The 16,440-nt window shown below is 41.6% G+C and overlaps 1 protein-coding gene across 4 annotated transcripts in view; it reads left to right on the top strand.

Moving 5' to 3' along the window:
- Positions 1 to 16,440, top strand: part of LOC149238578 (rhodanese-like domain-containing protein 14, chloroplastic) — a 422,676-nt gene that overhangs the window by 211,237 nt on the left and 194,999 nt on the right. For all 4 annotated transcript variants that reach the window (XR_016245402.1, XM_089367007.1, XM_089367006.1 and 1 more), the window contains exon 4: positions 14,296 to 14,336. Coding sequence is in view for 3 of the 4 variants with exons in the window: in XM_089367007.1 (XP_089223133.1) it covers positions 14,296 to 14,336 (41 nt within the window). In the remaining variant the exon portion in view is untranslated. The remainder of the gene's footprint in view (positions 1 to 14,295; positions 14,337 to 16,440) is intronic.

The raw sequence follows: 16,440 nt of genomic DNA, 5'->3' as shown, positions 1-16,440 counted from the left end.
GGACAGGATAAAATCTCGAGAATCAGTGTAAGAGAGTTCTCAGTTATCTTCTCTAAGTGGATTGCCATTTTCTCTAGGGCATCCAAATTGTATTTAGATATTTACTGCCAATAATAGAAACCCTCAGATCTGCTGCACCGGTTTTCCCGCATTGGGTTTTTCTAGGGATGATTGTCCAAAAACAAGTGTGTCAATGTGATTGTTCATATGTTGATGTTTCTCTTGCCTTTTAATTTTCAGTTCTTAATTTGTGAAGTCTGTAGCTGAATTTATTTTGATATTTACTAAAGCATTGGTGAATAACTTATTGTAAATAAGTAGGAGAAATAAATTAATTACTGCCACAAATTTTCACATACATCACCCTCTCTGGGCATTGCGCTGCCTCCTCTACGTGTTTCTCTACCTCTTTGTTGAGTATTCCTAGCTCTGGAGAAGATCCTCCAACCAAAACTCTCTTTGTCCCTCTGTGTGTGATCATTATGAAATCACAGCGCTGCTCTCTAGCTTAGCAATTCGATTTGACGGATCAACTCTCCGTGTGTTCTCCAAGTGCCCATCAAGCCTTCTCTTGTAATCCTCTCGTTCATCAATCAATGACCTAGGTTAGATTCTAATCAATGGCTAAGATCATATTGACTTGATCTCTACCTTCTTCTAGAAGTTACACCCACAGTTTAGATTAATACCCACTAATTATTTTAATTTCCTTAGTTTAGACTTAGGGTCCCATTAAAAATAATTAATTATTTTAATAGCATTGTCTCCTGGTGGAATTTTCCAAAACGATTATTGGGTGTGGCAGAATGCATGTGTCTAAGCCTCCCTGCAAAATTTGAGACTTAGAGCACATCCGATGCGACCAGAAATCAACAGTTTTATGATTGATCATGGGAAGAAATACTTCCAGGGTACTCACTAGGTCAAGTCAAAGGAATAGAAAGGGTTTCTTGAGATTTATCCAATGAATACTAAGCTCATACAACCCTTAAAGAAGTCCCTAGGGTGAGAGAAAGACCTAGGTTTTCCCTCTTAGAGTAGCACCTAGGGCAAGAAATTTTATGGATGAAACTTGGGTGGATGCCCAACAAACTTGGAGAGCTTGATGTTTGGGCCCTTGGATTCCCAAAAAATCACCTCCCTAAAATTTCTCTGCAAACCCTAGATTTCCGCCCTACTTTTAGGGGATTGAAATTTAGGAGGAGAAAATATGAAGAAAGAGGAGTTTGATCACCAAAATCCTTGGACTGGTGCCTAGTCCTTTGGGTTATGGAGTCCTAGATGCATTAGATTGGCCAAATTTATCCTCAAGGAGGTCAAAAATTGATGCCCTAGCTACCAACCTTGAACAATTACCTACTATTAGAATATGGAGTTTCATGAAGAAAAATAACATTTCATCACTAGGAACATTCATTGCATGTTATATTATGAGTAGCATATGCAAGAACCAACCAAATAGCTTCCCAAAAAAAATTCTATAACATTTACATTAGTTGCAACAATTACATACATTATATATTTTCAAAAAAATGATTTCATCAACAAAAGAACTTACAAGATAATCATGCAATATATCCATCCATATTCAAGAAGTAACTCCAAGACAAGATAAAAAATCAACTCTAAATATCATAGTGCATCCAATATACTCCTCTAGCTTCCAAAGAAAAAGTGCAAGTTGTTTTACAAGAGAAGAATCCAAGTGATGATGATTAGTTCTCACAAATGAGGCTCACTTCTATTTGTATGAGTCTCTCTAAATCTAATTAGCCTAATGAGCCCCTAAAATAATAAAATAATATGCTAAAACACCAACTCTTGGTCACAAGCCGACCAAGTAGCTATCACAAGTTATGAATTAGCCATCCATATGCATGCTGAGTTGATGACATCATGATGATGCAGGGCTGTTGGAGGGCCACATTGAGTTCTCTAAGTGCCATGATGAGAGAGAGGGCTCCAATAAAGATGAATTAGGGGATGGCCCCTAATGTGGGGCCCCAAAGTGGGTTTGGGTCACAATTGTTGGTCTCATGGATCTCCAGATGTAAGAAAAGCCTGTGCAGTGCTCCAATTGATGGCTATGATGATGGTGATTTCCCTCCCATGTCTCAAGCGTGAGACAAACCTCCTTTGCACCTCGACTCAACTGACATGATCATGCTAAGCCGGCCAGGGCATGCTGGTCCAAGTGCATCATCTCGCAAATAATGTGGGGCAATGTACAAACTGATGAAGGTGTTGAGGGTGCCCATGGCATGAAATGGTGCTCTAACACATGATGGAGTCCCATGGCTATCAACACATCCCCTTGAGGTGTCAATATGATCCTTTGGTGGGCCTAGGCCCCATTTAAGGTGCCCAATTGATGATGAAAACACCTGCCAATTACATATAAGATCCAATGCGTTTTTTCACAGTCAGGTACAATAATTCATTAGTGCATCTAAGTGAACCAAACTTGTTAATCAATGGCACATTGAGACTTCATAATGGGCTTCCCTTCTAAATTCTGGGCTTTAAGCTTGTATTAGTCTTACCTCCCTAGGTAGGAGTGGCTAATAAACAAACCTATTAGGTGTTCCTAGTTCCTAAGGGGAAGGATAGGTCCAAGGTACATCCTTCAATTGATAGGAGTCATGTGAATAATGATGAGGCGGACAGGGACACAGGGGTCTCAAAGCCAAATGCCATGGGTTCAAGGGTGGTAATGATGAGGGATGTCCACATATTTAGGTGTATAGATGTAGGAGGGAGAAATCGTGGATATATGAGTTACCCCGTCCTTTGGATTTCCACCCTTCTTCATTTGCCTTTTGCCTTTTATTGATTTTTCTTTGTATCACTTCTTGTGGTTCCAGGAGATGAGAGCATGTTGTGTATGATATAAGAAGTTATTACCCCCTTAAGGTGGGGTAGTTCATCGCCCACCAAGGGTTGGGACATGCATGGGTTCCTTAATGATCTGGGGGCACTCATAGGGGCCCTAGGAACCAAGGTGATGGCCATAATGATAAGGGGTAGAGCTCATGTTTGGCTTTTTCCCACGTGCTATTTTAATGTCCCGACCATCTTTTGCATTTTTTATATTTTTTCTTTTTTGTTTCTTGCTTGTGGCCATGATATGCTTTTAACGTTCTTTTAGCTGCATGAACCTCTGGGGAAACATTTCCATGCCCAACCCAAACATGCGAACAAGGGGTGGGGGCATATCAGTGCCTTGTGGTCCCAGTGGTCGTGTGGACCCAGAGAGGGAAGATGATGAAATAGGGCTTGTAATATGCAGAGGGGAGTGAAAATTGTGAAACGGGAAAATTGGATCGCACTACCAAAATCAGGGTTTCCCAAGTAGTGCTCTTCCTGAATTTATAAGCCAATAGGGGAGATCCCATAGGACTAGGGTTGAGGATTAATCCCTCATTTAAGGTGAGGGAACAAAACTACAGTCAAAACCCTTCCTTCTTCCAAGTCACCCAATAATCCATGCCCAAAGTGCCCAAGGAAAAACAAGCATAAGCACTCGATTGCACAATGAAAAACATATCTTTAGGATTGGATTGCCCACCTTCAAACCCGTGCTCTTGACATATGGGCGAGGGGATATATGACTGGCTCAAGGAGCGGAGATCAAATGGCACAATACATCGGCTACACTGGTGGCTGCTGGTTGAAGACAAATCTAGGACAAAAATTCTCCTATGGGGTCACCCACTTTTGGTGGGTAACAGGGGCCTTGTACTCGAGGCCAACAATAGAAATAACATCAAACATAGGATAATAAAAGGGGTTGGTCTTTGAAATGATGAAAGGGAGGTCACTCCATAGAAAACATTTACCCACAAAATTGTTAACTTCTTTCTTCTTGTAATATCTCTAAGGGAAAATTAACAGTGATAAACAACCATAATAGCACATGCACACAAATGTTTTTACACACATAAGTAAACACCCAGAAATTTATCGAAAAACTAAGCCAAGCTGAGCCATTTTATTATAATGCAGTGTGGGTATGGCAAAAGTATGGAGTGAGTGCACCTGGGTTTGCCAAAGGCAAGCTAAACAAGTCCCATGTGAAGAAAAAAATGGCTCAGATGATGTGAAGGCAATTCTACTCCATACTCTGCATTGGTTTTGGAAAACTAAACTGTTGACTGATGTGGATATGCTATTTGGACCTCCTCTAGTGCTAAGAAAATTTTGGGAAATCAATCCCGACGTCCTCTCAAATAACCCACCAAAACCTAGAAAGTGTTTGGCCTAGTTCAGACCCCGAAATTACCCCCAATTTCCACGTGCTCCTCCAGTTGCTGGGTAATTCAGCCCACCTAGAAATATCCCTATTCTGTGCCCGCAAAATGAGAGTAAATGTTGGAAAAATTCCTCTCCAGATGCCCCACTAAATCTCCAACTCAATCCAACCCAATTGCCTCTTCCCCTAAGCTCCCACGTATGGCCCAAAGACTCCCTCTGTGCATGCCGATGCAGTCCCTGGAATGGTGTCACTGCTACAACAAAATTCCCTCAGGAATGTGCCTGCCCAACACTCCAAATCTCCAACAGAAAATGGTTCAAGTCTCTCTTGGAAAACTCGACAAGTTTGCTGCTCCACAACCCTTTCTCTCAAGTGGTGCATATTCCCTTTTCTGCGCCTAGGTTGCTGAGTAAATCCCACGAAATACACTGATGTCAAGTCAGGAAAAACTCCCAAATGATGTATATTTTCCTCCTTGGGTTGGCACTCGAAGACCATCGAAGGTAGGGTGAGAATCTTGCCTGAGAATCTCGTGCACTGAACAACACTTGTAGACCTAGCTCAACAGCTCAAGCGTGCTAGTTAGGGTCGATATGCAAAGGTACAAAAGGCCCCAAAATGATGCATTTCTCACTACTTATCCTTGAACTCCCCCTCCTCCATGTGGGCCCCATGCATCGACCCCACCTTGGTCTTTCTCCCTCCAAAAGTGCGAGTTTTCTCAAGGGGTGTGTGTTCCTCTTTTGGGGTGGCCCCCACGATCCACTACAACTTTGATTTCCCTTTTTCTCCTATGTTGGGATCCTCCTTAACCAATTTTATTAAGTGGGGTCCTCCTAACCCCTTCCCCTTAATTTAGGCACTCGAAAACATCAAAATTGCCATGTCTTAGCCAAAATTGCAAAATTGGTGTAGTTGCTGGGTGAAATTAATTAGAGGGGACATCACACTTTTCCTTTTCTTTAACGATTGATCTAATGGAAAGTTGTGCACCAAATGTGTTTCTAGGAACAAAAAAAGATGAGGTCACTGAGGGCATTATGGAATGTGAAGTAGAAGAAACACTGTCACTTCTCCCCCCTCCCTCCCTAAATCTTGCAGCTCCTCTTCTTCCAAATTGAGCTTTAACAACTCGCTTAGTATCTTTGCTTACTTCGAAATGATCAAGTACTTTGTTGGCACTATATATGATTTTTGGGCTTGCATTTGGGAAAATACCCACTTTATGTCTTGGAATTTGTGCAAGGTGGTATTTCAAGTTTCAACTAGGTGATTCTCCCCATCATTTCCTTCCCACACAATTTGCATTTTGACTTTTGTTTATAAATCCCCCCTTCAAGTTTACCTTTGTAATGTTCCAAATTGAAATTTACAGCTAATAATAGACACATGAACTAAGCTATAGCAAATAAAATTACAATTAAGCGTGCACCATGAAAAACACTAGGAAACTAGGTGAATAAGTTGAGCCATTTTATTAAATCTGGAATAAATGGGAATACAATAAGAAGGAATAAGTGCACCTGGGCTTGCATAATCAAGCTAAGTCAAACCCAGGTGAGATGGATGTCTCCCTTGAGTAGAAATTTCGACCCCCAAATGGCCTCTGTGCTGAACCAGGAAATTGTGCCACTGCTGCTACTTGAAAATAGTTCGAATCCCTCGTTGGACTGCTCAGATTGGCCTGAAATTGTTGTTGTAGCTTCCTCTTATACCCAAAAAGGAATTGGTCCCAATCCTCCAAACCAGAAAACCCACAAAATGGAGCAAATTACCAACATCCGCTGGCTGGGAAGAGACACTTGTTTGAGCCCTCTAGAGTGCTCAGAAAATTCAGCCAAATTAATCTTGGCCTCTCCACAACAAACCCAAAATAACCTAGAATGTGTTGGGCCTAATTCCAACCTTCCAAAATTGACCCCAAATAATGTACCCTCTACAGCTGGGTAATTCATACGCCCTGAAGAATACCTGCCAAAGCCCTCCAAAATTAGTTGAGAATACCTCCAAGAATTATCGTTATGCCCCTTGGTAATTTGCAGCCCCAACTCTAGTTCAAGCCTCCACAATCAACGTGCTCCTCTAATGATTGTGCGAGCCCAGCCAAGCCCATTCTAAGCTGGCCCAGGAAGAGGAATTTCGACATGTATGTAATCCACTCAGCGAACCCTTCAAGCCATTGCAAAATTGCTGTTAGGTGCCAAGAGAATATGCCTCAAAATTCATGGAACCCACGCTGTCATGAAGCTGACTCACCACAAGAGTGCGTGGTCCCTTATTGCACCTAATCTGCTCCTCAATAGCTCTGAATATCCCTGTGAAATCCCTCCAGAACAACTCTAAGAATGTGGTAAAGCTCCCCTAGGGTGGCACTCCAAGTCCACTGAAGGAGTTGAGATTTCCCCTCGGAAATCTCGTGCGGTAAACAACACTCTGTTGACCCAGCTATCAGCTTGAGCAAACAATGGTTCAAATATCAAATGAGCAAAAGATGCCAATGCTGCCTTCACCCTTCTATTTATAATTGTTGCCTTATCTTTCCTTATGGGTCCCTCCAAATATTTCGACCTCCCTTCACAAGATCGTTTTTTCCTCCAAGGGGTGTGTATTCCTTGAGGGGTGGCCCCCACATTCCACCAATTCCACAATTCTTGTTTCCTTTTTTCTCTAAAGTGGGGCCTTCTCTTTACCCAAGAGTCAAACCTTCCTTTGATTTCTCCATTCTCCTAAGTTGTGGGCCAAAATATTCCCCAATTGCCAAAATTACAAAACCATAAATTCTTCTTAACAAAATTAATTAATTTGGGGACATTACAACCATATTAAAATAGGGTTTGAATTTCTCGGAATTTTCAGTCTCCAAACTTCAAAGTAATGATTAAAGCTAAAGCACAAAAGAAATTTGAAAAAAATTAAAATCAACATTGAAGAATCAAAATACAAAAAATTTGCATAAAAAAATTACAAATCTAAATTATACATAAATAGCAGATCTCCCACGGTTCACTATTTTTTTAAAGAAGAGTGAAAACTAATAGGCATTGCAAAACCTAATAAAAATTTGAAGAAACAAAAGAGGTGGAATTTGTTATACATACCTGCAAATACACCACCAACTTTGAGAACCAATCCCACTCCACAATAAATTGATGATGGCAAAAAAACACTCTCGTTGGCACGCTGAGGGAAAACTAATGGGTAAAGGAAAACCTATCAAAAATCTAAAAAAACAAAAAAGAACTAGTGGAAATTGTCGTCCATACCTACAAATGCATCCACGGTTTAGGGAAATCATTCCCTACTCCACAATAAAATTGTGATGACAAATGAAAATGGTCTCCTCCTTGCCCTTGGCTCAAGAAAAATGCTCACCTCCTCCTTTGCTCTATTTGCAAAATGAGGGGAAAAATCCAAAATGTTGCTTTATGCTGACTTGTCCATAGCTTATCAATATTTTGGATCATGGTGTTATAATATTTTGATATTATCATTAAAGTAAATATAGTGAAATTTATGTCCCAAAATTATTGTTTCTTGGAAAATTTCACAAAGTATTGCAGTGTTGCCCATATTATCACGACTTTGGCAAGATTGGAGCCTGTTTAGAAATTTTCACTTTATAGTGAAAAATTCTTACTACATTAAGCTCATGTGTTGATTTGGGGTAGCATCGGATGTGCTCTAGCCATGAAAATTTGTGGAGAGGCTAAACATGAGATCTCCAAGACCTAGAAATGGTTTGGGGAAATTCCACCCGGTTAGAGAGATATTAAAATAATTAATATTTTTAATGGGTTCCTAAGTCTAAACTTGGGAAAATAAAAATATTAATGGGTATTAATATAAAACTGGGTGAGAAGGTTCTAAATGACATGGATCAATCCAAATCTAATCTTAGCCGTTGATTAGAGATTTAATCTTAGTTGTTGAAGACTCAACAGAAAAAGTATAAGAGGAGGCTTGAGGGTTAGTTGGAAATACACCTGTAAGCTCTGCTATAATCCAACAATTCGAGGATCAAATACAGGCCTGATCGGGTCGTTTATGCTCAAAAGGGATGTGCATCAGCTGTTCTTCTCCTACTCCTTCACTCCGTTCGCATTTTCATAAACCCTGCTACCTCCATTTTTGCTCTATAACTCTGTGAAAATCCATGATCTTTCAGCCCCTAGGCGCTAAGTATCAAACCCATATAACCGCGATAACATGACCGCACGCCTTCTCCAACTGTTTCTCACCGAATAACCTGCACCGTCCAATCTATTCCTTCAGCGATCTAACGGTCTCCGCCGTTTTCCCCGCTTGTTAACACATTTTTATCTCTCACCGTTCGATCGTTCCTACCAGGCGATTCGACGTTATCCGCTCCCCCCGCTACCATAACTTAACCACGCATTAACCTGCGGGGAAAGCGGTTTTGGCCCCGTCACATCCGCCACGTGTCGCGCGATGATTGTGATCGCGCGCCCGTTGTACGTTTACCACCCATCCACCAAAGGCAGTGCGATAAATACCACTCACCGCCAAAACCGCCCTCCTCGCTCGCTATCTCCTATGCATCTTTTCCGCCCGATCACCGTCGGATCTGTCCGCCTGAGATCCGACGGCTCATGACTGTCCGCCTCCCGTTTCCGTTCGATACCTCCCGCCGAGAGATCTCCGCTGTTCATTTGTTTGATCCAACAGCTGATGTCTATTCCCATCCCGCCCATGCATCCGCCATGTAGTCTTCGTGTCCTCGACCTGTACCATGCTCCCGAAGGACAGAAGCGGCCATCTATCAGTGTTTGGCGCATTTACTCCTCAACCACTACTTTCAAGAGACAGAATGGCCGAGAAAGGAAAAGATCAGCCTCGAGCAGGTAAACACAATCAACAGTTATGGAATGTCATCCCATACGACACTCCAGTTACCTGAGAGGACTGCAGAGCACCAGAAAATGTCAAATTAATTCATTGAAGTAGTCAGATTGCAGCAGAGACCCATACTAGATAGTTAAAACGGTTGGTGGTCAATTATGACCCCTCCACGCATAGATCAGCAGAACATTTTTGTAATCAAACTCTATATATACCCAGAACACAGATGTAATCAAGGATGATGGTTGATGGTTGTAGTTTTGATGTAAGGTTCAACTTCTGGAGACTGTAACTACTTTGATACTTGCAGCGTTTGGTCTTCATTTTCAGCTAATACAAGCTTCTTTTGCTGTTAATTGTTCACTTTTCCATTTCTACTCTGTTCTAGGCTGTGCCTGTTATGCATTTATTCATGTGCTCTTGATATTTAGCATTTGAGGGGCTGTCATCCCACCTCTGTGTTGAAGTCTAGTATGTATCATTGAATGCGTTATGCAGGTTTCTGTTTGCTTAGTGCCAGAGAGCTGTCATCCTGTCTGTGCATTAGAAAATATATTTTCAGACCTCTTTACTGGTTGCAGCCAGCCATCACATGATCTTGTGCATCTGCAGGTGTGGTCAGTATTCTCCATGTTCAACTAATTCTCAAACTGTGAGTAATTGGTGGTTTAAAGCCTTCTAGCTTGGGGGTGTTCACCCATGTCCATGTCTGGAGTTAAGCATAGTAGAAGTGGTTATCTGGCTTGAATATGCATCATTCCTTCCATTCATCCATTTCCAACATTATGTTGAGTTTGTAATGTTCCCGAGCATCTCCGAGATACAACCTAGGAGAGTTTCTTAGGGTGATAACAACACCAAGTTGATTAGTCAGTTCGATTTTCTGGAGCGGGGTTTGCTGAAAGAAATCAAACGAGTGATCAGAGTTGTAGCGAAGGGTAGTGAGTGCATAGCAAAGAGACAAAGATAGTGTCAGAAGACCAGCGCAGAGGTAGAGAGGTAGACGCAAAGCCAGTAGAAGCTATGCAGAGGGCCAGAGTGACTGCGTAGAGGGCCAGAGGGACTGCATGATTGACACAGAGACTCCCAGTGCCTGTGTGAGTGATGCAGAGGGCCAGAGAGCCTGCACAGAGCATCAGAGGGCTGACACAGAGGCCAGGAGGTTTGACGCAGTGCCTCAGAGAGGCATTGGAGAGTTTTCGTGGAGCAGACTTTTCGAATATCTGCTTCCAAAGAAAGGTATTATTGCCAGATTGATTTCTTTGTCGTGTGAGCTAGTTTGGCACCCATTTGTACTCAAGAAAAGCTGCTTAATAATAAAACCCTTAGAATTGCTGCACCGGTTTTCCTAAGTTGTGTTTTTTCGGGGGCGATTGTCCAAAAATAACGGTGTCCCTTATGTGTTTGTCTATTTCTTTCAGTTGATGATCTGTAGATGGTTGAGACTGCATTCTTTTTATTTCAGTATTTATATGGTTAAATAACTTGTTCAGTAAATAAACAAGTAGGTGAAATAAACTAAATAGTGCATGAAAATTTCTAACGGGTTAGACTTAGAAATTTCAACATGGTATCAGAGCGTTGCAGATCACAGGAGAACTGAAGGCACCTGCGATATCAGAAAATTTGCAGTAGAAACAACTGTCCCGAGTGTCAGAAGCTACTCCTAAGTAGAAAGCAGCAGAGAAGGGGTGACACAGAGGGCCTGCGTCATCAATTCGTTCCAGAGAAGGGCCAACGCAGAAGCAGTGAGAGGCAGAAGAGGCTCACGAAGAGCCACGTCATCTTGCTTAGCCAAGTAGGAGTGATGCAGTTCGCTAGTGGAGCGATTCAGCCATTGCTGGGATTGCGTAGAGCCAAGAGGCTAAGTTTCTTCAGCTGCGGGGGCCTAGGAAGCTGTGGGTAGATTGTGGGTTGTGAAGCTGGTAGGGTGTTGTTGCTGTCGAAGTAGAATAGTACCTAATGAGATAGAACCAAGGTAGAAGGGAGTCGCTACCTAGGCGGATTTCTAGCCAAGAAATCCAGATCAGTTTTGCAGGAGAAAAGGGGATCGGAGAGGTATGATTCGATTGTTGGCAGAAGGATTTCCAGGAAGGAAATCGAGACTCAAAGGGAGTCTAGAAGATAACTTCTAGGAGGGAAGTAGAGACTCAAAGGGAGTCAAAGAGAGAACTTCCAGGAGGGAAGTAGACTCAGAGGAGTCGAAAGGAAGAGCAGAGATGGCAATAAACGACCTGAGGGATCAGGACAGGTTGGACGGAGCATCCAACTTTGTCATATGGAAGGCCAGGATCCTGTCTGTTCTGGATAGACATTGCATCAAGGCCTTCACCTTGAGAACCGTGGCTATCCTAGTCGACCCAACTGATAATGAAAGGTATGAGGATGTGATGGCTAAGGCAAAGTGCATAATCCTTGATGGGGTCAAGGATCATGTAGTTCAGCATATTGCCGAGAAGAATACGGCAAAGGAAATGTGGGATACCTTGATGACATTGTATCAAGGCACTTCCGTGCAAAGGAAGATGCTACTGGAGAATCAACTGTGGTTGTATCAGATGCAGAAGGGGGAGAAAATAGATCACTTCCTCAGCAGGTTGCAGGAGATTCGGGACCAACTTACTTCCATAGGGGCCACGTCGGATCAGGAGTTAATGGTGAGGACCACCCTGAACGCAGTTTCCGAGGAGTGGGAGGCATTCGTCCAAAGAATTTTGGGTAGAGCCAATCTTCCAGATTGGGAATAATTATGGGCATCTCTTCGCGAAGAAGAGATCAGACGACTAACCAAGGCGGGAAGTAGTAGCAAAGGAGCTCAGGTCAAGAAAGAGGAGGAAGAGGATGCGGCTCTGGCATCTGCGGGGCATCAAGGGAAGAGGAAGAAGAAGGACATCTCTAAGATTAAGTGCCAGCTATGGGGAGATGGGCCATTATGCAACCCAGTGTCTTATGAAGAAGAATAAGGGAGAGGCTTCTGAATCCAAGGCAGTGCCAATTAAGACGGAGAAGGAGGTAGAGGATGATGATGATTGTGCCATGAGTGCTCATGTACCTCTAGAGAAGAGGTGGGGAGACATCGAGCTGTAGTCAGGAGGACTACAGAAGATGTGGGGCAAGATCCTTGAGGTACCCAAACTCTTGGATCATATCCGGCTACAGGAGCCCTGAGTGACAGTAGTAGGATGACGGATGTCGGTAGAAGCAAGATGCGGATGGAGCGGCAGAAGAGTGCTAGAGTGTAGTAGTCCTTGGCAGCGTAGAGAGGGTTGTAGCAGTGCGAGAGGCACAGAGGAGGTTGTAGCAGTGCAGGAAGGCACATAGGTGTTTGCAGCAGTGCGAGAGGCACAAAGTTGTTGCAGCAGTGCAGAGGCAGCAGAGGGAGCACAAGATAGCAGCAGAGAGAGCTTCAACATCAAGAGGGCTTCTAGCTTGACAAGGATGTCAATAGTTGGGTAGATCAGTTACCATCGTCTCAGTAATTGAGTTGTAGTGCAACAGTAGCATTGGTAGTGCTATGGGCAGCATGATGAGAGAGGGATGCAGTGCAGATGTAGAGTTGGGAGGAAGGACTAGCAACAACACAAATGCAGAGGAGCTATTGTACAAATGTATCAGTGGCAGTGGCAAAGCCATGGGCAGCAGTACAGGATGCAACAGTGCAGAGAATGTTGGGCAAGAAGGCCAAGCATTAGCACAGGTACTGGTGCCGGATGATCAGGGTGATGTTCAGTGGAGCATTACTAGAGCACATTCCTCGCTAAGAGGGAGTGTTGATTTGGGGTAGCATTGGTTGTGCTCTACCCATGAAAATTGGTGGAGAGGCTAAAGCACATGAGATCTCCAAGACTCAGAAATGGTTTGGGGAAATTCCACCCGGTTAGAGATATTAAAATAATTAATATTTTTAATGGGTTCCCAAGTCTAAACTGAGGAAAATAAAAATATTAATAGGTATTATTATAAAACTAGGTGAGAAGGTTCTAAATGACATGGATCAAGCCAAATCTAATCTTAGCCGTTGATTAAAGATTTAATCTCAGCCATTGAAGACTCAACGAAAAAAGTATAAGAGGAGGCTTGAGGGTCAGTTGGAGATACACCAAGTTGATCAGTCAGTTCGATTTTTTGGAGCGGGTTTGCTGAGAGAAATCGAACCAGTGATCAGAGTTGTAGCGAGGGGCAGTGAGTGCATAGCAGAGAAGCAGAGATAGTGTCGGAAGACCAGCGTAGAGGCATAAGGGCAGGCGCATTGCCAGCAAAAGCTACGGAGAGGGCCAGAGGGACTGCGTGATTGACATAGAGGCTCCCAGTGCTTGTGTGAGTGACGCAGAGAGCCAGAGAGCCTGCGCAGAGCATCAAAGGGCTGACAAAGAGGGTTTCATGCTGACGCAGTGCCTCAGAGAGGCATTGGAGAGTTTTCGTGGAACAGACTTTTCAAATATCTGCTTCCGAAGAAAGGCATTACTTCCAGATTGATTTCTCTGTCAGGTGAGCCAGTTTGGCACCCAATTGTACTCAAGAAAAGCTGCTTAATAATAAAACCCTCAGAATTGTTGCACCAGTTTCCCAAGTTGGGTTTTTCCGGGGACGATTGTCCAAAAATAATGGTGTCCCTTGTGTGTTTGTCTATATCTTTCAGTTGATGATTTGTAGATGGTTGAGACTGCATTGTGTTTATTTCAGTATTTATATGGTTAAATAACTTGTTCAGTAATTAAACAAGTAGGTGAAATAAACTAGATAGTTTAGGAAAGTTTCTAACAGGTTAGACTTAGAAATTTCAACATCATGGATTGTGCTAAATGCAAATTTCAAGTTACCAACATTGATTTCAACTAATAAATTGAATTGTTTGCATATAGGTAATTCACAAATATTGTTTTTTTGATAATGAGACAACAAACTAGGTGAGCTTAATGGATTGTGCTAAATGCAATTTTCAAGTTGCCAACAATGCTTTCAACTAATAAATTGAATTATTTGCATATAGGTAATTCACAAATATTGTTTTTTTGATAATGAGACAACAAACTAGGTGACTTGTCTGAAAACATACTAGTTTGTAAATAGGTGAATCGATGCATTGATTTATTATCTCTTTAGAATAGTTTCTCATTTATAATGTATGGATTAATTTATTATATCAATCTTGTTTATGATGTTTATTTTTTCCATTGTAGGAGATTGGGTTATGCATTTCTCACTGATTTTGCTGGCACCGGTAAGTTATGCTATAATACATACCTTGTATTCTTAATATCTCTCTCTCCAAACGCTAAATTGCAATTGAGATTGAATATCTCAAATCCTTATTTAACTAAAATCATCATTATTTGTGTTTTTGAAAGACGGTATGATACTATGGGAGAAATTAATGAAGTCAACCATAGCACATGGTTCATTACATATGCTTCCATAGAATAGTAAACTACAAAAATCGGGCTTTCTTTAGAAACTTCTCTTTGTTGAGAAAAATGATTTTATTTATATTGATCTAGAAAACTAGTACACAATAGAGCTAATGTGCATTCTTCCTATGATTGTGATTTAAAATACACAAAAAGAGAGTTGGTTTCATGGCCATTGTGGTTGATACAAAGATGTTTTCATAGATAATTTTAGTTCCAGCTTTTGTCTCTTTCTAGGTGCTTTTTAGTCATATTTCAGGGAACAATCTAAGCATTTCCATAGTTTTTCTTTTACTTTTATGGAAAATGTTCGTTCTGTTTTGTGGTGGGCTTCAAGTACTCCTTTCCTAAATTCATTTCAAGGGTTTCAGGTGTACCTACAACTAGATAAATTCAATGGTTTCAGGTGTACCTACAACCGGATAAATTCAATGGTTTCAGATGCTTTTCTTAAAGACATTTTTGTAGGTGTTTTTTAGTTGGTTTTGAGTTATTTATCTCAAGCTCATTACCTTGCACATTCATGGCTTTTGTGGTAGAATATTTAGTGTTGTATTCAAACAGTAGTGGGCATGTTTGAGATACCCCTATGCAGAATTTTGTTTCCTCAACTTTATAACCCTTTTGTAGGATGTTTGGTGCTCTTTAGAATATAACGCTTACATGTGCAATAAATTCATTGTAGCGACTTAAGCTAAAAGTTAGGGTCTTCAATTATTATTATCCTTTAGGATTTTTGACAAATAAGACCCATCGAACTCTATATAAGAGAGGTAAATCTCATTGTGATAGAGAAAAGTATTTACTCAATATAATGTTATGATCTTATGTTTATCTTTGTCACAAACCCTATCTAGGGTTTTGGCATTTAATGATCTAGCATACTCTTGTCACATGGTATTAGAGTGGAAATATCAATATCTGGAGTGAAAAGTAAGAAACTCTCAAAAACTTGTGCAAATTGAATATCTGGATGGGTGAACTTACCCATCACCCTCTCTATATCAATCTAATATGTGTAACAAAAAGGCACTTGTTGAGCCTATTTTTGCACAAACTAGCAGGCCTAGTAAATGGGCTGAATCTAGAGGGCACAACAACACCTTGAGACAAGGGCCCACTGTCACCACAGACTATGTCCCCTTCTCTTCTCGGATTTTCACTGACGGGAGGAGTTGCAGTGTCCCTCACTTGTGGTAGATGTATCTATGATAGGTTTTAAGTGAGGCAAGGAGGCTCTTTCAATGGAAAGGTTCAATGAAAGTATGAACTTTGGGAGAAGCTAGGATGACTTTCCGAGAAAAACCCCTTGAAAGGAAATCTACCCGAGGCCTAGGTTTGAAATATTTGACGAGACAAATGTTCATTTGAGGTCAGGGTAGACAAGAGAAAAGTCTATGATTGATATACTTCAACAAGTACTAAAGCTCAAGCCTTCAAAGAAACCCCAAGTTGTAGGATAGCTTCAAGGGTTCCCACTTGTTGTGATAGCTAGGGCATCAGTCTTCTTGAGGTTCCACTATTGAAATTTGTTCAAAATTTTCAAATGCTTAGAGGAGACACTATAGAAGAGGTATATCCAATAGGAATTTCATACTCTCTCCTCTAAGAAATTTTGCACCAAGCCCTAGAGAGGCTTCCTTAGCCCTAAAGGGACAAGGAAAAAAGAGAGTGAGAGAGAGAGGTGAAGAAAGAATGATTTTTCTTGTAGAATGTGATCACCAAGGATCCTAGACCTGTGCCTGCCTATTGAGAGAAAATGGAGTCAAGATAAACCATGAAATGACAACTCGATTTTCAAGGAGACTTATGAGGATTTTCGCTTGTTAGTTTTTGTAGCATCGGATGGTGTTCTAGTCTCAAACTTTGTGGAGAGGCTAAAACACACGAGACCTCCAGAACCCGGAAATCGTTTAT

The sequence above is a fragment of the Pinus tabuliformis genome, chromosome 8 (genome assembly GCF_031772625.1).
Source record: "Pinus tabuliformis cultivar Carrire ecotype Pingquan chromosome 8, CPIR1, whole genome shotgun sequence".
Classification (NCBI taxonomy): domain Eukaryota; kingdom Viridiplantae; phylum Streptophyta; class Pinopsida; order Pinales; family Pinaceae; genus Pinus; species Pinus tabuliformis.
The sequence above is the reverse complement of the archived record's forward strand: the minus strand, read 5'-3'. Positions and strand labels throughout refer to the sequence as shown.